Raw genomic sequence first — 23,777 nt, 5'->3', positions numbered from 1 at the left:
ATTTACGTTACTTATAGATTCACCTGAACATATAAGATATACTCCTCTGCCCCTTGAGATTGCTCCTTAGGGCGACGTCATTACTCACAAAAGCAAAAAAAATAGTAAGTGAGTATATTAAGTATTAACAGGTTTTTGTAGGTGGGGATATGTTCTTTAGTGAAGTAATTATGGGTTTTATACTTGCAGTGTAGGGAAGAGAAACAAATTGTACTCCCTATGTCCCCTAAGAAAATCCACCACTTTTTCCATGTAGATGTAGTTTATCTCGCATACTTTGCACCATTTTCTTATTATGTCAGTGGTCTGAGTCCTTTTATTTTAAACTCATTTATAAATTTATTTTCTCTCTCTATGTTATTCATTCACTTCTCCCATCTATTTTTATTTTATCTTATTCGTCAACTACAACTAATATACTAAAAAAAAGGTGCGAGGAGAGAGGAGGTAGATTTTAGCGAAATAGTACAAACTTTAAATGAAAGAAGATTAGGGCTTGGAGTTACCATTTACCTCTCCATAAATCACCCAATTAACAATGGTAGGAAGGTAGTTGATCAAACAATTACTCTAGCAATGAAGGTAGTTGAAGAAAATATAGTATGTAATATTTCTTACATGCAAATTTAACCTCTTAGAACCCATCCAAATTACAATTAGAATACTAATGATTAAGTAAACCAAACTTATAAACAATTGATGTGGTTAATATTCACAATCTACATAACTTTGATTTTAGAGGAAAGATATAAATTAATCAATGTTGACCGTTGTTGAGTTATGCCCTAAATTCTTGCTCCATCTATCCCATTTCATTTGTATTAAATTTTTATTTAGGTTGTTTTAGTCCTTAATTTTTTTTTTTCTAATTTCACCCTTAAAGTTATTTTCTTATTACATCTCATCCACTCTACCCACTGCTATTCTTAATCATCTAACTATAAATATTTACTTTAAACCTTTATCAAGAGGTACAAATTAAATGGACGGAGAGTATGGTAATCTCTTCTTACCCCACCACTTTGATACATTTCTCTTTTTATATTACAAATCTATGTTATCCATCCTCTTTTATCTATATCTGACTTAGATACGTGTTTAAGTGTTCGACTTGGCTATTTTATAAAAAAATTTCTATATTTTGACCTAAAGTTGAAGTGTCCAAATGTCATACTCTTGTCCGAATTAATATTAAGTGTACGAGACAGATACTTTTATCTAAAGTGAAGAGTTAAATAACAAAGCTAAAAACTCTACTAATCACCTCACCATTGTCATAATCTCATTATTCCATACCAAACACCAAGTGATGAAACAGTTGATGACTTCATTTGACGTCAAATTAAAGGCATTAATCCAAGTTTGAGAATGATGTTACAATCTATTCTAAAAATTTCACTAGTATTTTCGCTAGAGATGTAACATTCGATTTGAATATGTGAGAGCTATAGAACGTAGTATCTTATATATCATTTGCTTTATCAAGAATTTTATAGTCAAAGGGTAAAATTTCTAGATCTAGAAGTATACAATTCTTCATCTATGCATAATTTTATATTCTAAAGTGGAGGATTAAGATTTTAATCAAGTGATATACACCACTAATTAAAATAGTTATCAGTAGGTGCTGGCTTACAAACAAGTATTTATTAGGTTATCTCTTACTAAGAACATCTTGCGAACTAGTTTTTATTCCTTTTGTTTTGTCCACTTAGAGGAAATTTTAAATAATTTTTTTAAGGATTATATTGAAGATAAAAATACTCTTATTATGTAAGATTTTATTAAATTCGTCTTTATGTATAATATTTAATTATACATTTTTTTATAATCTATATGAGATGTATTTAGAAATATTAAAATTTAAAATTTGCTTTGAAAACTGTGCTAAAAATTAAAGTGGACAAAATAAAAAAATTAAGTGAGTAATATTAATTTCACTATATTAATTTAATCAAAGACATAACTACTCCATCACTTGATCCCATAAGACAAATAATGTACTCTCTTCCGCCTGCCTTTTAGGGAAAGAACATGCAAATATGTTTAATATATTTGGCAAAGGACAACATACAATTGAACTTCATCATTAAGTATTTGTTAATAACTAGTAATTTGGATGATAACATTTATCCAATTTATTGCATATCTAAAAATAAATTTACGTTTTATAAAAATGTTCCATATCTAAATGATTCATCTTCTATTAAGCATCATGTAGCTTCATCCTTATTTCATAAATTTTCATCCTTAAACACAATTTCTCACCCACCAAATACCATTTTCATTTAGGTTGGATATGTTCAGTGAAAACATGCACTAGATGCATTATTTATAGATAATCGAAAGTTAATTTTATTAGGAGATTTACTAGGTAAATAATCGTAATTTATATTAATGGTAAATCACTTGTATGTGGCGCTATGTCTTAGGTTTATCATTTTTAATGTTTTGTTTTTCTTTTTTCCTTTGATTATTTTATTGATTTTAATTTTTTTTATGGTTTTTTACAAATAATTGTTGTTGACTAATATTTTCTATTTTAATTTATTCTCTTTGTTGCTGCCGCTCTATTTAGTTTCTAATTCACTATTTTGCCCTTTAATATTTCTTCTCCATTCTCACGCACTCTATCCAAGTTTTTTGAGCTAACCATTGTACATTTAACTAGATCAAAGTAAATCAAGTAACTAATTAAAAAGTAAAATTGTACTCACATAGAGAATTATAGCTAGGTTGAGTTAGTAGATGAAGGGAGTCATGGGCTTAACCAAGTAATTAAAGATTTTCTATGCTTTTGGTAGAAATTAAATATAATTCTCACCATTTATGAAACTAGATAAAATTATCCTACCTAAAAAAAAAACATCCTCAAACTAAAAAGATTAAAACATTACTATCAACCAAGCAAACAAATTTGAGGGGCCAAATTAAAAGTAAAGAAAGCTTCCTCGAGATTCCTCCTTACCTAATCATCTACTCCTTTTGCATAAATAAATTTTTCCCTATTTGCAAATAACACCAAAAAAAAAAAGACAATATTGAGTAAACAAAATAAAAATAAAATAAATTTAGTAGGACAGATTAAAATAAAAAAATACAAATTAATTAATTGGAAAAGACTAGGAAGTATATACCAGAATACACCCTTTCACTTTCACATTAGCAATTTCTACTTAGTAGAGCGTAGCAAAAGGAATAATCTTTAATCTCTCATTAATACAAACATTATTATAAGAAAAAGATAAATTATTAAATAGCCTCCAAATTAATCACCACCACTCACTTCCCCTTAAGTTGATGGATGTACAGCCTCTTTGTTTCGATGATGATGATGGACGGTGCATTATGTGGTCTTAAATGGTTAGAAAAAAATATCATGTTTCTCCATTTCCATACTTATGACTTTACCATAATGCCTTTCACACAAAAAAATAAAAAGATAGATCTTTTATGTGATTGTGTAGGCAGTAGGGTAGCTCCACAGTACTGGATTTTCAATTTTTCTCATTATTACCCTCTTGGATTAGAGCTTATTAATTAATGGTTAAACTATTTTAAAAAGTTAATATTAATAAAATTTATATTGAAATAAATCAATTTAAATGTTACTTAGTTAATTTTAAATTTGTAAATTGAATATAAAATACAAATTAAAGGTAATTATTAATAATAAAAAAAATTGATTATGTGATCGGAAGAGGAGTAAGTATTTTCTGAGTTTAAAACTATTAGATCTATGAGGTATGTAATCTAGAAATGTCGAATAGACCGATGATTTTTTTGATATTTAGTTTTAACACCATGTCAAAAGATTGCTTAATTAAAAATTAGTTAACGATTAACACTTTTTAAATATAGTTAATTTATACCCTATCATAAACCTTGACTACATTATAGTAAACATTTTAGAATTATTGTGTGTATTCAAAACTTGCCTATTTACATAAAACACAAATATTTTCATTCTAATCGAAATTTACCTATTTTATATTATCTTCATCCATGTGAAAATTTTTAGAAACAACAGAATGGGTGTGTTTGGTAAATGGATTTTTTATAGGCTTTTTGAATGGCTTTTGTCGTTAGAGTATATATTATATTGTGAGGGTTTAACTATTGGCTTAAATTTTTAGTTGATTTAGCTTCTTGATATTTTTATTTTTTAGATTTTTAAGTTGGTAAAAGAGCTAAAATGAAGTGTTTGGTAATAATTTACTGACTTTTAAGCTTTTGTTTTTAAATTTTTTACCTACTTTTTTACTACGCAATTTTATAACGTCTGGCTTAAACAATTAGTTTAAATATATCAGTCAATACTTTTAATTGGTCAAATTATTTAATAATAATTCAAGCTAACATTCATTTGCCAAACAATCCAATAAATAAAAATCTAGTAGTAGTGGTGGCTAGACCGATTAGTTGGTGAAATAGTTGCTAATAAGTGGGAAAACATTCTACCCTTATGAGAACAACTTTAAATTTAAGGGCCATAGAATAGTCCCTTAGAAAAAGGTTTGTCACATGCCATGTAGGCTAGAAAATAGTCTAAGATAGAGTTGTTTTGAAAAATGTGAAGATTCTGTATAAAATTTTTATTTTGCATCTTATTTATAATAAATATATTTATTTTATTAATAAATTAATACATTTTTTTAATTAACTTTTTTATATATATGAGAAAGAGGAGACTCTGTGCGATCGATCACCTTGCACGTCCTTAAAAACCGCTCTGCTCGAAGAATGATGATAGTAATTGTGTAAGATAAGGTTCGAGACATTTCCACCATATCATTTTGGTGGACAGGTTGGAATGCTTGGAAAAGTTGTTTGTTTTAACATGTACTCTCTCTTTCATTTCAAAATTCTTCTCTTAGCTTAGCTTTAGTCCTTACTCCTGTCCTTATCTATACACCCCCATACATACATGCACAATCTTTATGTTATTGGATAATTTACATCACATGGATATCATGCATGTGACTTGTGAGGATGTTCATGCCCATATGATCATGAGAGATGCGTGGAAAATAAATTTTAATTTGAATGGATTTTTAATAAAACTCTAACTCTTGCCTTTAAATCTGAAGCGGATCTAATAAGTAGTTTTTTAAATAGGCAAATAATAACACTTAAAAATGTAAAAAATTTACTACAATATAAAATAAAATAAACTTAATTATATTGGTTGAGTAGTTACATAAAGCTAGAAATCAAACCCTACCATCTATAAGTAAAAATGCTCATCCCACTTGTAATTTTTTTTTTAAGTTTTTAATGACATTACTTATTTTTTCCCTCAATCCTCCGCTGCACCAAGCGACATAATCTATATTAATATGAGCAAATTTGCTAATTAATTAGATAGTTTTGGTAACATTTACATAAGTAATTCTGGCAACAATATAATGAATCCATCACATGCTATGTTTGTTCATAAACACATTATTAGAATAAACTAAGCAAATAAAAATAGCTCCTCATCCCTTTCTTTTTATTTACAATATATTCTCTATCTATATAGCCCTAAGGGCTATATATAAGAAAGAATAATCATGTATCTTATTTATGTAATTTAATATTATTTTTATTTTGAAAATATAAAAATTATGTTATACTTTATTTATTTATCATTTATTCTTTCCCATTTCTAAAATATTATAACTGTTTTCCCATTTCTAAATTAGATTATTTTGAAAAGTTAAAATTATTGATAAAAAGAAAGTTTATTAATTTTTATGTAGTCCTTTTATCATTACCCTTATTATATTACTCTGATTCAAAATATTTTAAATTATACGTAATATTTTAAATTATACGTAAGTATAAATGTAAATTAAAAGGTTAATATATGAGTGTGAATTATTTTTATACGCATAATAAATCAATTATAATTAATTTCAATGATGGTTACTAAAACTATCTAGTCGTTATCAATTGTTCTTCCTGTTGGTCTATTGGCTGCAAAAATATATAGTGCATTAATGAGCTTAAAATTTGAATAAATACTTGTTAACAAGTTAAAACTACTAATAATATAAAGGTGATAAAATGTTCAAGAAGTATATCTACTTCTAGGACTTTCTACATTGCCTAGTTGAAATACATACTGGAATTATTGGTCTTAAATGTGCCCAAAAAGAAAGGGAACTGTGTGACTGTTTCCTTTTTTAAAAAAGGAAAATATTATAATAATTAACTATCTTATTATGAGATGGACTTATATAATTAGTCTATTTTTCTGTTTAATCACTTTAACACACTCCATATACATCGAAAAATCCAATAAAAATGATTCCACCATAAAACCGTTTTGTTTAAGAATTTGTGTTTTACAATAGAAATAAGGTGTAGATTAGGCATAAGGCTGAGTTTCAAGTATGATATCTTGGATCCGATATTAATTAGACTAGTTTTAGACTGTATACAAACATATTCTTAACAATTTAATTTAATTTTTTATATAGTTATTTTTGATCAAGTCGAGTCAAACTCAATAATGAGATCAATTTTAAATAACAATTCACTATGCAACTACAAAATGATAAATTGGACTATAATTATATTAGACCATGCTTTCTATATAAAGAAGTGATGTAGATAGGCTTTTTCACAATCTAAAAGCTATTTTTAGTGTTTCTCTCTCATCTTTCAAGATTTCTTTCATAAAATATAATTAGAGTTTAATTAAGTAATAAACAGTAATGGCAATTGCTTTTGGAAGATTTGATGATTCATTCAGTTGGGCTTCAATTAAGGCTTACATTGCTGAATTCATCTCTACTTTGCTTTTTGTCTTTGCTGGAGTTGGATCTTGCATTGCTTACAGTTAATACACTTTTTTTTTCTCATGTTTTGGAAATTTTAGCTTATAGTTTTACTACATTTTGCTAATCATAGTATTACATCTATCTATTTTATTAAATGTGGCAAAATACTATAGCTTAGGCTTAGCTTGCATATATTTCATACAAGTATATAATTAAATACAATGTCATCAACTTTTTATTACTCTATTCTATGTCTAGCGGTATATGCAACGACCTTACCCTAGTTGAAATGATAAAAAAATGTGGTTTTTGATTGACCATATTTATTGACAACTAAATATTGACTGGTTTGAAAAAAAATAATTATTAAATGTTGGCAATTTATTAGAAATAAAACAAGTTAAAATTTAAAAATAAATAAAACTGCTACTCGTGATACAGAGGTTTTTTAGTTTTGATTTCAAACATAACTTTTCGTCCTAACTTGAAAGCCATTTACAATTTCTTTTTTAGGAAAATTTAATTCTAAAGCTCTTATTTTTAATTGTTTATCTTTTAAAAGTCTGATCTTTTATTTATTCTACAAAGAATTGACTTTTCTATAATATTTTTCTTTTAAAAATTTAAATAATTTATTACGTGGTAAAATACTGTCTTTTTTTGAATAAAAGATTAGACCATGAAAAGAAAAACATCTAAAAGATAGGACGATCTTTATAATTAAATATTCCATTTCCTACTTTATGTAATATTCAATTTTGACATTGTGTATTAATAAGTAAAATTCCATATATAAATTTTGACAATAGAGTTAAAATTATGAAAATTCAGACAAGTTGACAGCAGATGCAGCCCTAAGCCCAGGAGGGTTAATAGCAGTAGCAGTATGCCATGGATTTGCCCTATTTGTAGCAGTGGCAGTTGGTGCTAACATCTCCGGCGGTCACGTCAACCCAGCTGTCACCTTCGGATTGGCTGTTGGTGGACAGATCACCATTCTTACTGGTATTTTCTACTGGGTCGCCCAGCTTGCTGGTTCTGTTGTTGGTTGTTTCCTCCTTAAGGCTGCCACTGGTGGTTTGGTTAGTATTTCCTAACTAATTCTTTAAATGTGCATTTATAATAATCTCTCCTATTCGTGTGAGTTTGCTCCATTTTTTCAAAATTCCGATCACATATTTGCATGGATCAAACTTAGAAACTATTTCAAAAATATTGATAAAATACGGTAACGGTCACGATCGCGATAACAGAATGTTAATGGGGTAACATAAGTGATGCAATTATCGTAACACCAAAATATCGATCAAAATCATAAGTTATCACCTTTAAAACATAGAAAATATCAATTCGTTTATTTTGAAAACCTTTACTATACAACTAATGCAACACGATGCAGTCTTGAATGATAAAACTTAGCAAACTTTTACTTGTTCGAAAACAACCTAAGAATTTACATGGAAATTTCGTACTTAGCTTAGGTTCATTAGATAATAGTATGTCAATGTCTTTGTCTATGTCTAGACATAATAATTACATAATAATCGTAAATAGTTTGTAGTATATACTAGTATACTCATTAAATATTCTTTCCCTTTGGAATATTTCACTTTAAAAGAGAAAGAAATTTAATTAATATTTTTGACACATATTTAGAAGATAAAATATATTCATATGAGATCTCGTTAGATTCGTTAATGTATATTTTTTGTTATGTATTTTTTATAATTTTTTATTATGTATATTTAGAGATATTGATGTTTAAAATTTATATTGAAAACTGTACAAAAAGTAAATGGAAAGAAAAAAAAAAATAGAAAAAGTATTAAAGTAACTATTAAGTTTGCTTTTTTGTCGAGGATGTACTAAAGTTTTAATCGTGTATGTTAAATTTTAGCCCATTTTCTAAATCTCACAAGGCTATATGGTTCGATTTGATGGCGGACCTTTGTTGAGACCGACAAAGGCCCAATCCCCTCAAATCTATTTAGTTATTGTTACTAATTAAATGTTAGCAATGAGAATGATTTATAATGTAAATTTTTAAGAATTGTATCTTGTTATTTCTATTGTAGCAAAATTTTTATGATGAAAAATTTTTTGTTTAAAAATTTAAATTTTTATTACCACCTATTATCATCTTTTTAAATGATAATACATTGTGGATTGAATCTATTGGAGAAAATGAAATGATTGATGTATAGCAAGCGTGACCATTAAATTTATCAAGATATATCAAAATTACACTAACTTTTCATTATCATTTCATCATTTATTACCGATTGTCAACAACAAAACAGATCACTAGTTCAACAATTAAATTTTTTTTGTTAAACGACAATATATGTTTAATTTATTCATTTAAATTTTATATATTTATTAAGATTTGATTTGAATAAAATAACAAAAAAAAATGGGGTGTAAAAATGTTGGTTGCAGACAACTCCAATACACAGCGTCGCAGTAGGGTTAGGAGCAGTAGAAGCAGTAGTAATGGAAATAGTTGTAACCTTTGCTTTGGTATACACCGTCTATGCAACTGCAGTTGATCCTAAGAAGGGCTCTGTTGGAATTGTTGCCCCAATTGCTATTGGATTCATTGTTGGAGCCAATATTCTTGCTGCCGGCCCATTCTCTGGTGGGTCCATGAACCCAGCCCGATCTTTCGGCCCTGCTGTTGCCTCTGGTGATTTCCAGGACCACTGGGTCTACTGGGTTGGGCCCCTTGTTGGTGGTGGTCTTGCTGGGCTTATCTATGGCAATGTCTTTATGCAACAAGACCATGCCCCTCTTTCTAGTGAATACTAAATTTGAATTTATTTTTCCTCGTTATCATTTTTTATTTATTTATGTGTTTTGTTTTCCTTGAATTAATTAAAAATTGTATTTGTATCTTTATTTTAATTTCTGGTTGGTTTTTGTAAAGTCATGTTCTATCCGATGCATGATTTGTTGAATTCATCGGCAATAAATCCTTTTTTATTTTACATATTTTCTTTGTCTTTTTTTATTTGTTTTGTTGGTGTGTTACTATATCGCAATGGTGATATAAAAAAAAATTGATTGATTGATATATTCACTTGAAAAACCAGCGAAATCAATTTGATGGAGCAATATAGTGTTTTTTTTATTTAAAATTAAATAACTATAAGTAAATAAGAAGTGTTACAATCATATTAAATTGCAAGATATTTTAAATACATGGCGCAGATATGATCAAGGATCTAGCAATTGAAGAAATCCCATTAAATTTTGACCAACATATAATATATCGCCTTTTATTATCGTAATTATAACGCAATTATAAAGTATAATCTATAATAGGCCGAATAATTATAAGATATATGTTTTATCAAAAGTAGGTTAAAAAAATATTATATATGAGGAGAGAAATTTAATGATGTGAATAAAACCTTTATTATAAGGATTAACCGTAAAATAGTAGATTAAACCAAAATTATCCTAAAGTAGTTTCATTTTTTAAAATATAGGGTTAAGCTAGCCTTTTCTATTGGGACAAACCATAGGCTTTCAATGAATCACTTCCTATTAAGCTTTGTAGTTATGATCAATTGATCATACCGCTCACCCATCCCATTAATACCTTTTCATTTCTATTTTTTTTTTGGCTGTTCACTAAAATCTTTTCAATTTTTTTCTATATAAAAAATACCTAATATATGCACATAAAATCACTTTTTAAGTGGTTTTCAATTATTTTTGAAATGAGGAGTATTAGTAAATTTCATTTTTCAAAGTGAGGCATTGCTATGCTAAACGGGCTAAATCCGTGTTTGGCAATTGTCTGTTAGTTGTTGGCTTTTTTAGTTGACTTGTTTGACCCACTGTAAATGTTGGTTGTTTTTGCTGGATTTTATGCTAACTGAAAAAATCAGTTGTTTGTGCAGATGTTTGGTAAATTTGAGTATTGGATGTTGGCTATTCATTAGAGAAAAAGTGGGCCAACAAGCCAAAAGCCAAAAGCCAACCAAAAAAAGCTAACTGGAGCAATTTTTCATTCTGGCTTAAAAGCCAGCTTTTTAGCTGCTTTAAAAGTCATTTACCAAATACTTGTTTTGACTGTTTGACCAAATCAAAAGCCAAAAGCCGACAAAAAAGCTAACTAAAAAGTCATGAACTAAAGATTTTGGTTTAATTTACAAAAAATTGTAGCACAAGAAGGTGACTTTAAAATGTTGTTTAGTTATTCAGATACATAAGGGACATCCTTTTCATACTTCCATTCATGTGCTTTCCATTCTGGTAATTGCTGGATAACAACCTGCAATAATATTACAAGAATTTTTTAAATATACATAAATAAATAAACTTATTTTTAAAAAGTAATGTGTAATTAAAATTATATGTTGTAATGCATTAATTATTAAGCAAAGAAATATACAGACCATCCCTCTAGAATCAGGTGTACCAACTGTGGTTTGACAAGCAAGTCTCCAATTCTTTGGCTTCTGTTCAAATTTCACAATTAAACATTCTCATCAGCTAAACTTCATATACTAATGACTCTTAAACAAAATCTATCATGGAACAAACTTGTTGTGAATGGCATATGATAATGGTGAATAGATGCAAAAAAAAACATGCAAAAACAGAGCACAAGCAACCATGGACCAACACACAAGAAATATGAGGTATCTAAGGATACCTCCCCCTCAAACAAAGCTTACTTTCATTAATATACTCAACAATACATTAATGACAACCCACACAAGCTTTAAAAACAATATCCCAAAGCAAATACCTCATCTTTAATGGTGGCCTCACTCAAACAACCCAATACAATGAAGAGAGAACTCTAATGGTAATAACCCTAGTTGTCTCACTTGTATTGGTCTCTCATCTAATTTCTCAAGCCTATTTAAGCCTTTATATAGCCCACAATATCATAAGGAAACCCTAGGACTAAACCTTAAAGCCCACAAAAGATCCCGCATAAAACAGAAAGTTTTTGACTTCGCGTGTTGAATTTCGCTCCACCCCAGCGAGCAAGCTTGACCCAGTCGAGCGATGCTGCAGTGGATTCTGATCTTCATCTTGGAAGCTGCTCGATCGAGCCAAGAGGCTCCGCCCGGTCGAGCATGCACCTCAGTAGCCTGCTGCCTTCAAAATCCCCTGCTTCCATGCTTGACCATTCCTTCCATGAACCTCATCACGTCATCATCATTGAGCACTTGATCAAGAGACCCAAACCTTAGCATTCTATTTTCCGTGGCACATTCCACACCACTCTCAAGTGTGCAAGACATGGCATGAGCTACCAGGTGCTCAAAGTCATCATCAATATTGTGGGATTTGGCTCTTGATTCAACAAAACTCAACCAAAAGATTTAGTTTATAGTTGAGGCCTCACATGAGAGCTCTTTCGGTTAGAAGTGTGGATGCAAGACCTACCACTATCAAATGTGACTAAGGTGGTTGAGATTTGAACTCGTGACCTCTTGCCAACTGAATTCTGATACAATGTCATGAAACCATTTCAACTAAAAATTTAAGCTGATGGTTAGAGCCCATGATATATTATATATTCTAACCAAACTGAATTATGTACCTTCATAATTCATTGTTGTTATACTCTAGTTATTCTTTATCGGATTAAGGCTAAATCTAAAAAAATCTTACAAATTAAAGAAGAACGAAAATTGATTATTTGATTATATAGGGCCTATAAATAATAAGAATGGAATTTTTCTATAAAGGTGAAAAAAAAAATCTTAAACCACTAGAGTATCCCAAACTCACCAGGAACATTAACAACCCTCTTAAATAAAACTTATTTTCTAAATTGCTGGGCCTTTTCGCTTCAAGGATGTCGAAGAATTATAAATACCTTCTTAAGAAGTTCTTTCTCTCGTTCAGTCTTGGGACTTAGAAGCTCCTTGCCATCAATTACCTACCATAACACACCAATTCCAATGACACTTTTTTTAGTGCAAAAAATTTAAGTCCACGCTAATTATTAAATTGATGACTATAACAAAAAGTGTATATATTGCATACATAACTACATATATATAATACAGTTGTATGATCGATTAACACACAATTCAAATGGGGACGTATAGTTTTATTATGTAATAGAGGAAGTACTATATTGCATTGGTTTTATCCGCTATTGAAACTTTAACTGATAAAATAATTTATCTATAAGTTTAGGAAATACCTCCACCATGCATGATCCACAAGTTCCTCCACCAGCACAGTTTAGTAGTGGCCTTGCCTGAAAATAATAATTAATTCCAATTTTAAATTCTTAATTATAGATAAATTTCATATAATTAGAAGTATAAAACAATGTTCATTTTAATTATAAACTAATAATACTCTATATTCTATTATAAATTAATATATATATTATATATATATATATATATATATATATATATATATATATATATATATATATATAGCTTATATATAGCTTACATATGGACCATAAAGGTCAATATCATTATCCAACATTATATCCCGAAGCTTCTGCCCACCAGTTGCTGCTCGTAATTGCATATCAGGCGTTCCATCAGGAAGCAAAACTGACTGATTAATCAAATAATACACCATTACACTAAATTCAAGATGGTATTTCACAAAACACACCAAGAAAAAATCAAATTTCAAACAAATTACGTGTTTAGTGAGTAATTTTTTTAATTTTAATTTTTTAGTTGAACAGTCAATCACTAGTTTTTACCAAACATTTCTATAAATTTTCAATTGGTCGGCTAACAAGTAGAATTAACAATCATTTATTAACTTTTAACTTATCGACTTTTTTGCTGATAAACAACCAACTACTGATTTTCACTAAACATTTCTATAAAATTTCAATTGGTCAACTAATAGATATAACTAATAATTATTTATCAAACATACTCAATAACATCAGACTAGTGAATGTACCGTCTAAAACTAATAGGCATTAATAACATCGACTAATGTATATGCCTATAACTAACGGATATTTGCCAAACAGATCACTGTATAACATCGACCAATGAATGTGCCTACACCAAATTAACAATTATTTGTCAAACAGACCAAAAAAGGTAGTGGGTAAGTAAGAGGTGAATGTGCCTACACTGACAAATCCAAAGCCAACATAAGGTGGTTCGAGTTCTTCCTCAGATTGAGTTGCTGCTTCATTAACTTGATCTTTCTCAGGAACAGTTCCAATAGCTCTTATTTTCCTTTTATTCATATAATTAAAACTAATTACGTTTCTTCTGCTGGTTGTTTGTTTTGTAGTAATGTAGTGTTTGAACCTGTTAGAACTTGAGAAATTTGAAGATAAACAGTAAGGAGAGCTCAAATGAAGAGCACCCATTTCTCTTTATTTTCGGCCTTTTGATTGAGTTTGGATAATAATAATATATATATATATATATATATGTTTATGAATATATATTTAATAAAGATGGAGTTTTTATTGTTGTTTTAGTTTGTGTGAGCCAAGCTAATGGATCAAGTAGGGAGAATGTAGTTCATGTGTATTTGGTTCATTGTATTGTAAATGGTTGGTTCATATTTATCTTATCTTTGGTCTCAATGGTAATGACAAATTGGGCTTTTTTTATGATCTTACAACTTGATCACATAATATACTTTTCAGCAACTCTTGTATGAGATTATTTTACCGTGAGACAAGTCCATACAAATAGTTCATTATTAAAGAAAACACAAAAAAAAAAAAAAATCTGAATTTCATACTTGTATAAGAAGTAATTTTTTTAAAGAGTTTTGGCTAACCCATTTGAGGCCGTCTCACGGTGAGACGGCCTCAACAAAGAATTAGTGATACTTTTAATACATATTCTCGTGTGAAACGATCTGATAATCGTAAGAATTTTAATAAACGGATTAAATAGCCCAACTAATATAATTATTAGTATATATACTCCTTGTTTGAAGTCGAATCACCGAGAATGGTCTCTTATAAGAGTAATTTTATTTATAAATAGGTTTTTAAATATTTTGATTTAAAAAGAAAATGATTAATTTAACTAACTAATTAGACAACTTAATATTTAAATTACAATTATACAACTACAACTTACAACTACAGCGGCTTAACAGGTATCTTCGACAAATTTATACTATGATATCATCTCTACATTGCATTAGATTAATCAATGAGGAAATGTGGAAAAAAGGTCTTTCAAACCTTATTAGTGCTAGCATTTGAAATGAAATTTATGTGAATATGAAGTATATAGGTAGAATAACGTATATTAACTAATCACGTTGGGATGATTTATCCTACATCGACAAATTGAATATGGTGTGCATATTTTATATGTTATTGGAGTCCTTCTTCCCATGGACATATGGTTTTGGGATAATATCTATCTCATTGACTTATGAAGTTTATGCACCTTGTGTTTCCCCGTTAATATGTTGGCATTCACAATAAGTCCAACCTAATTTAACATGGTATTCGAGCCGATGGTTCGATCAAAAAATAAAAATGATAGATCCGAAAAGAATGGCGTTCCTACCTTAATTGAACTCCCACATGCGAATTTGACGGAAGTTCACATGTGAGGGGGGTGTTGGGATGATTTATCCCATATCGACAAATTGAATATGATGTGTACACTTTATAAATTATTGGAGTCCTTCTTCCCATTGCCATATGGTTTTGGGATAATATATATCTCCTTGACTTATGAAGTGTGTGCACCTCGTGTTTTCCCGTTAATATGTTGGCATTCATAATAAGTCCAGCCCAATTTAATAAATGAAAATTGAACTTTATATCGGTTGAAGTATATACACTTTTTTTCAAAGTATAATATCGAATTCAATTCTCACTCCCCTTTGATGGAATTTATAACATATCAACCTCAGATCATTATTTCAAGTGAACTATTTAACATCATGTATGAGGATGTATGTATTGCATCTCATTAGAGAGGGCGTGATAAAATATATAACCTACCTAAATTTTTAATTGAGTTGATTTATTAACACATTATAAGTGCAAATTCCTACAAATTAATATTTTATCACCAAAGGGGATGATTGATATATCTAACCCCTGTGTCAATTGTAATTTCCTACGTTATACCAGATAAAAATTTAAAAAAAAAAAAAAAAGCAAAGGAAAAAACTTTCAATATAATAAAATTTTTATCAACATTTAATTCTTATGTTAACCAAATGACCACTAAATTTATCATCACTTAAATAAAATGAAACAAAGAGTAAGCTCACTAATTAAGTAGCATTAATATATGATAGATCACAAAAATCTGGATGAGACGATTTTATTATGAGACAGTCAATTTGGGTGGGCCCAATTCACGCATGTAATAACATCATACATATTTCCTCGTTTTTTCTATTCTGGGCCTTTATCAATTTTAACCTTAAAGGTATCAATTTTAAAGTAAAACTTATACAAATCAATTAAAATAAAAAATTTCAATTTGGACCTATAAGTGATCAATTTTGACGTTAAACTGATTCATTTCTACCTAAATATGGTTCTGTTTTCACAATTTTAGAACGAAGTTTAATAAAATGGTATTAGTATATCATGATAGATATTCAAACAACAAATGAATGGCCAATAAAACTATCAATAATTGAGTTAAAACATTGCATAATACAAATACTTTTATTCAATACATACATGATGATTCTAATGGAACATAAGAGTACTTGTACTCTTTAATCATCGATCAATAATAACGATATTGCTTTCCTCAAAAGTTTCTGTTATTGACTTAAAAATAAAGTTGTAAGTGTAATGTTTGCTTACCCTAAATGTGAAGGTAGAGAGTTTCGATTCGAATTACGTTTGTCAATTGATTCAATGAATACTCTTCGAAATGACCGAGAGTTCAAGGCTTATTTGTTATAAAAAATTTTCAATTTTAATCTAAGAATGATCAACTCATACCTTAAAGTGATTAATTATGATAAGTTATAATTTAAAAAAAATTCAATTTTAACCTTAAATGTATTAATTATGACCTTAAATAGATCAAATACTAAACGCATACTGAAAAAAATTATAATTAGACTGATTAGACTATCAGTCTCATATAGACTATTTCGTCCAACACCAGCTGTTGATAGATTCTTCGAAATTCATGATTTTTGCAATTGAACAAAATTATACGTATGGCCTTTGTGTTTGCGAAATGGTAAGTAACCCACTAAATATAACCACCGCATTAACCAATAAATCCTTGATTTCAGAAGATTATTATTATGCTTATAAACTTCTCCAATGATATCTTTTCACCGAGATGTATACCATTTATTTTTCCCTTTATAAGTTATTTAAGCGTGCGATTTTTGCCCTCCTTATGGTGGAATATGGATATAATATGTCTATTATATCCTTTTTTTATAACTTGGGATTCGATTTATATGGAATATTGAATTGATAACTATGACTATAATTATGCTTATTAGCTATTAAGGAATGTCGCGCCATGTCTAGTCAACTTAATTTCAAAAGGCAAGCATTATTGAAAATAATAATATTGTTAAAAAAATAAAAAATAAATATAATATAAAATATATGCAATCATTTAATGTATGATTTAATGATAAATTTTAAATGTATTCCTAAGTTAGGTAATATAATTTATTCTTATATGATTTATATATATTTATTTAATTTATATCCTCATTAAAAGAAATTCCAAATATATTTTAGATTATTACATCAACATATTAATGTATTTTTTGTGTCAAAATGTCTTGAACAACTCAAAAAGTGTTCAAAAATTACAACAAACTCTACTTTATGTGTAATGTGTTGTGCCATCCGATTGAGTACTTACATAAGTCCATATATTAAGCTACTTTAGCCGTGAAGTGTGCATGAAAAAAAGACCCGCGTTAGTTTATTAAGACACGCTACGTATTAAATCGTCCTAGTTAATTTTTATTTTCTTTTAAAAATACTACGTGAATAATTGTTAGGTGGAAGTCAATTAATTTAATAAGCAATCTCATGTGGGGTCATAAATATAAAAAAAAATAACATAATATATTTTGATGCATAATTTGGTGATAAATTTTAAATTTTATTTTATATTAGGTAATACAATTAATGCTTATATAAATTAAAAATTTAAAAATATTCTTATTTACTATTTAAAATTAATTTTATCATTATTAATAAATATCCCTAAGACGTTTTATTAATATAAATCCACAAAAGATAAATACTAAACCATTCTTTTGATCATTTCACTCCCACACCAAACACCCCACCATGCCTCATTTATCTTCAATCATTTTAGTAGCTCTCTTCATTTCTATATCACACATGACATCAGGTGATATTTTTCTTGATAACAACCAAGAACCTACACAAACTTACATAGTTCAAGTAAAAAACAACCTTAAACCCTATGATTTTTCTAATGTTGAGGATTGGTACAAGTTTATTCTCAATAAAACAATTTCTAATAATCCCAATACTTCTTTGATTTATGTTTATAAAACAGTCTTTCATGGCTTTTCAACTCGACTTACACATGATCAAGCCAACGTATTAAAAACTCGAAACGAAATTAATAAGATCTTTTTGGAAAAAATCTACCAATTACACACCACAAGATCACCCCACTTCCTTGGGCTTGATACATACCATTTCCCAATGGGCTTGCTAAAGGAGAGTGACTTGGGCTCTAACATTGTTGTTGGAGTACTTGATTCGGGTATTTGGCCCGAAAGCCTTAGCTTTAGTGATGATGGGCTTGGCCCAATCCCAGCCCATTTCAAGGGAGAGTGTGTAGGAGGGGAGGACTTCCCACCTACACTTTGCAACAAGAAGATAGTTGGTGTAAGATACTTTAGTTCAGTAGGGATTTCAAACAATGAAGCTAAATCAGCTAGAGATACAATTGGGCATGGGACTCATACTGCCTCTACAATTGCGGGTCGAATTCGAGGAAATGTATCGTTTTTGGGTATGCTAAGGGTGAAGCTAAAGGAATTGCACCTAAAGCAAGATTAGCCATCTACAGAGTGTGTTGGTATAACGGATGTTTCGAATCGGATGTTCTAGCTGCCCTCGACAAAGCTGTTGAGGATGGCGTAGATATCATCTCTATGTCCCTAGGTGGAAGTTCTCGTAGGTGCGTAATCAATTCTATATCCTATTAATAAAGTTAATAAAAATACATATTTTAAGATGTTTGGCAAACAGTTGATAGTTGGTAGCTGATAGCCGATTATATTGTTTGATTTGACTAGTTGATTTTAAACTCGCTACTATGAGCAGTTTGTTCAAAAATAATTTATTATTCATAATAATAAGTTATTTTAATAAACTAATTTATCAAACACTATCAAACAATCCAGTCAATATATATGTTAAAATAAGTTAAAATTATCTTATAAATTATTTTACCAAATACCACCTTATATATAAGGTTATTGACATTTACTTATAAATAATTTTTAACTCAAATAATTTATTTCCATTTTAATCATTTTTATACTTAAAGGAAAATTTCATATGGTGATTCCGAGCTTTTGACTTTTTCACATGATGAATAAATATTTTTCTTATCCGCATAGTAATCCTATGCTTCTAGCTTTTTCACTTGGTAGACAAAAATTTAAAATTTTTGTTAAATTTAAATCATTATTATCCATCATAACGATTTTTTTTCATTAAAAACTAATGTCCCAATCACTCTTCACTCTTAAGGGATTCTTTTTCAAAAATATATTTAAAATGACTATTTAATTTAACAAAAAACTTAATATTTGATCTAACACATAGAAAAGTCAAAATCTCATTTTCATCGTACAAATTGATAGTAAAAATTTTCATCTGCCATTAGAAAAAATTTAAAAATTATTATTACCGCATATTAATAAGATATCCCTTATTTAAAATTTAATCACCATCGAATGACTACTCTGTCCTGTGCCAGGTATAGTGAAGACCCGATTTCCATAGGTACATTTGGAGCATTCCAAAATGGAGTATTTGTTTCAGCATCAGCAGGTAATTCCGGACCAAGCCCGAATTCCTTATCAAATACCGCTCCATGGATCACAACAGTGGGAGCAAGTACCATCGACAGAACATTTCCAGCCGATATTCTACTTGATAATGGCCAAATTTTAACTGGAACTTCTCTTTACACAGCTACAAGCAACGATCCATTACCTGAAAACAAAACATTCCCATTAATCTATTTTTCATCAGATTTCTCAAAGAGACTTTGCTTGCCGGATTCTCTACAACAAAAAGACGTTAATGGAAAAATCGTGATTTGCGACCCGCATATATATACCGGACCCGAGAAAGGATGGGCGGTAATGAAAGCGGGCGGAAAAGGTATTATAATTGCTATGAATGACCCGACAATAAATGATACTGACACTGAAAAAAGCGACCCGTTTATGATTCCTGGGGTTACCATTCCTTTAATTGCTGCAACAAAACTTATTGATTATGTTAGTAAAGGAGAAGTTAAGGGAACAATTTTGTTTCGAGGAACTCAAATAGGGAAAGAATTAGCTCCAATGGTGGCTTCGTTTTCGTCGAGAGGGCCGAATCATGAGTCTATTTATGTTCTTAAACCAGATGTGATTGCACCAGGGGTGGATATACTTGCTGCTTGGCCGAGCAACATTCCGCCTTCTAGGATATATGAAGATCCCACAAGATCTGAATTCAATTTTATTACAGGTGAAAGAAATATTATCTGTCCTGCTATTTTGAGTTTGAGTCAGAAGCGTAGTATCGGACTACGGTCTCTATGGTTAGTCATAGACCTGGGAAAACGGTTGGTCGATCGGGTTTTGGGTCGGATCAATTTCGGTCGGGTCATTTTCGGGTCGGGTCAGTTTCGGATCAGGTCAGTTTCAGGTCGGATCACTCTGGGTTTCGGGTAGATTCGGATTGACCCAACGGGTTACCATAAAACATTAGAATATCCAATCGACTAATTCAACATAAAAAAAATCATTAAAATGTCTAAAAAAAATCATTAGAGAAATTACATGTACGATTTTCAAAAAATAGTTGGTATGTCAGGTTCATTTAAGTGCAAGAAAAATAGGGGAATTAATACTTATTTTGAAAGACTTGTAAGATACGCGCTTTATAAAAGTTATTTTGTTTATTATAATTGTAACGTTAGATAAAAATGACGTTAAAATTATCTTCACAATTTTCATGTTGGAAAGATATACAACTAACTAAGTACTTATTTCGTCTTATAAGATACGCGTTTTATAATTTAGGGTAGCGACATTCGTTTTTTGAAAAGCTCATTCAAACGTGCGAAACGTTCGTATAAATTATATTGATTTGCTTACTAAAATGTAGAAGAATTAAAAAACTCATTTGACTGATTTAACAAGATACATGTATTCAATTAAGATGATTATAACGTCCTGTTTTTAAAGAAAAATAATTACGATGGCTAAAAAGACGTTAAATACGTGTTTTTTGAGATCTATTGATGAGTTTTAGGGTTCAAGTGATATACTCAATATGTTGAGATACTTTGAAAACTAAAATTTTATTTGAAATGAATTCTAACATTGAAATTACTCTAAAAATTGATATTAAATCGGTCAAAACGGGTCGGTTTCCGGTCGGGTCATTTTCAGTCGGGTAATTATCGGGTCGGTCATGTTCCGGATTAAGTCGCTTTCGGGTCGGTCGGGTTCGGGTTTTGTCGGGTCGGGTCCCGGATTCATTTTCGGGTCGGATCAAATTTTCCCAGGTCTAGTTAGTCATCATTGATCTGATGACTCTGGGGTGTTACACAAATATAATATACATAATCATCTTTTTGTTATAACAGAAATTATTTTCTTATAAAAAAATTGAAAAAATTCAACGTGGTAACTCTGAAGTTTTGGGTTTTTCACGTGGTAATTAAAAATTTTAAAAATTCATATGGTAACCCTGAGGTTTACCAAATTATTCCACCGTGAACTTTTTGCACATGAAACGTTAAGAAACATTAATTTCGAAGCTTTAAGGTTGTTGTACGTCTATCTATGCGACTCACCATTTTAAATGCCATCAGTTTCAACTTTTTCCCCCAAAATATAAACCCAAACTCTACTATCTTTGAATTTGTGGAAAATATAATTTGGATGAAAGATGGTAGAGTTGGGGTTTATATTTTGGGGAAAAAGATTGAAACTGATGGCATTTGAAATAATGAGTCACATAAATAGGCATACAACAGCCACACAGCTTCAAAATTAATGTTTGCTAACGTTTTTATGTGCAAAAAGGTCACGGTGGAACAATTATGTAAATCTTAAGGTTACCGCGTGAATTTTTTAAAAGTTTTAGTTACCCACGTGAAAAACCCAAAACCTCAGAGTAACCCGTGGAATTTCCCTAAAAAAATTCAAGACTACAGTAAGTAAATGCTAACTTAAAATACAAAAACCAACTATAAGTTTGATATCCAACTAAAATTGTTGATGAAAAACTGAAAAGTCGACAAATTAAGAAAACTAGTTAAAACTGTCATTTTGATAATCCACTATTTTCCGGATTCCATATCAATTTGGGGTTAGGTTAAAGTTTGACAAGTCGAATTTGCACCAAAGAGACTAATTTATGTATTCTATGAACAGGAACCTCAATGGCTTGCCCTCATGTAACTGGTGTATCCGCTTTGCTTAAAGCAGCCCATCCGGATTGGACACCTGCAATGATCCGATCAGCCTTAATGACCACTGCATATAAAGGATACCATGAAGAGACAATGCAAATCAGTTCTCCACCAACAATTTGGGACACAGGTGCAGGACATATTGATCCAGAAAAGGCCAATAATCCTGGATTAGTATATAACATCAGTGAGGATGATTACATAGAATTTTTATGTGCATCTGGTTATAATGAAAGCGAGATATTAACACTCGTAAGGAGATCGATTCGTTGCGAAAAAAAGAATGTGAAGCCATGGGATTTGAATTACCCGGCTATAATTGTGACACCGAATTTGCAAGGTAAAGTTATTGTAAGGACTTTGACAAATGTAGATGAGTCGAGGGAATGTGAGTATACTGTTTCAGTTGAGCAACCCTTAGGAGGGAAGTTAGTTGTTAATCCTTTAAAGTTGAAGTTTAAAACGAAAGGGGATAAGCAAAGTTTTTCCATTCAAGTTTGGGGGAAGAAAGATGAAGGAAGTCAGGCTGTTGGTACAATTACTTGGATCGATGGTATGCGTAATGTAACCATACCTGTTATGGTCATGTAAAAATTAAATTTATAAAAAATACGCAACACAGTTGTATCAGTGCACCGTGTAGTGTAGTGTGTACTCCCATCGATTCCAAGTACAAAATTACTATGGATAACTCATCATAAATGAACGGTAACTCTTATGTGACTTTGAGACACGACTCCTGGAAGGCCAAGTCCAACAAAATGAATTAATTTAAAAATACTATCTAATTGTTTTTTATAAATTATTGTTTTCATTCAGTTACAATTACTTAGAAAAGTATTTTTTATTACCATTTATAAAAATTAAACATAATAAAAACAAGAAAAGAAATCAAATATGATTATAAGAAAAGAAATAATGAATGAATTTAATAATATTACATTTCAAAATCAATACAAAAAAATACATAGTAGATCTTTTGATGAGTAGGTATTTTATACATATATAAGTAACTATTATAATGAATATAGTAGCATTTTTATTAGTAGAAGTATATAGTTTAATGAGTTATAATAGTTGTTTTTACCAGTAGAAATGGTATTATAATTGTTCACCAGTAGGTTATTTATATGTACACGTAGCTATGTAGGTACCACATATTGTTATTGTAGATGCTTTTATCAACAAATTAGGTATTTTAATGCACCATAAGAGGTATTAAATTAGTAGAAATCAATATCTTTATGATCATATATTGCATCGTGACCTTGTATCTTAAAACACCTACTTATTTATTTCAAGTATCTTTATATCTTTTAACATCTACTTTTATATTTTAAACTCTTATTTTAATACT

The 23,777-nt window shown here is 29.7% G+C and overlaps 2 protein-coding genes and 1 pseudogene across 3 annotated transcripts; 2 read left to right on the top strand and 1 right to left on the bottom strand.

The window, feature by feature from the left end:
* Positions 1 to 6,603: 6,603 nt before the first annotated feature.
* On the top strand, positions 6,604 to 9,757 carry LOC130799881 (aquaporin TIP2-1). Its single transcript, XM_057663161.1, has 3 exons — positions 6,604 to 6,828; positions 7,602 to 7,852; positions 9,210 to 9,757. The coding sequence occupies exons 1-3, from the start codon at positions 6,705 to 6,707 to the stop codon at positions 9,576 to 9,578; spliced, it is 744 nt and encodes a 247-aa protein (XP_057519144.1). The 5' UTR covers positions 6,604 to 6,704; the 3' UTR covers positions 9,579 to 9,757.
* Positions 9,758 to 10,890: 1,133 nt separating this feature from the next.
* On the bottom strand, positions 10,891 to 14,335 carry LOC130799890 (photosynthetic NDH subunit of subcomplex B 3, chloroplastic). 2 transcript variants are annotated; one of them, XM_057663172.1, is made up of 6 exons: positions 13,867 to 14,335; positions 13,215 to 13,325; positions 12,952 to 13,008; positions 12,619 to 12,681; positions 11,177 to 11,239; positions 10,891 to 11,052 (listed from the first exon to the last, which is right to left on the bottom strand). In XM_057663172.1, the coding sequence occupies exons 1-6, from the start codon at positions 14,110 to 14,112 to the stop codon at positions 10,975 to 10,977; spliced, it is 618 nt and encodes a 205-aa protein (XP_057519155.1). In that variant the 5' UTR covers positions 14,113 to 14,335; the 3' UTR covers positions 10,891 to 10,974. The 2 variants fall into 2 exon arrangements, with proteins under 2 accessions (XP_057519155.1, XP_057519165.1); XM_057663182.1 differs by lacking the exons at positions 10,891 to 11,052; positions 11,177 to 11,239 and adding an exon at positions 11,272 to 12,243.
* A 3,689-nt stretch (positions 14,336 to 18,024) lies between these two features.
* On the top strand, positions 18,025 to 23,011 carry LOC130816053 (subtilisin-like protease SBT1.5; annotated as a pseudogene).
* Positions 23,012 to 23,777: the final 766 nt, after the last annotated feature.

Source organism: Amaranthus tricolor, chromosome 1, assembly GCF_026212465.1.
Source record: "Amaranthus tricolor cultivar Red isolate AtriRed21 chromosome 1, ASM2621246v1, whole genome shotgun sequence".
Taxonomy (NCBI): Eukaryota; Viridiplantae; Streptophyta; class Magnoliopsida; order Caryophyllales; family Amaranthaceae; genus Amaranthus; species Amaranthus tricolor.
This window is presented reverse-complemented; position numbering and strand designations above follow the sequence as displayed.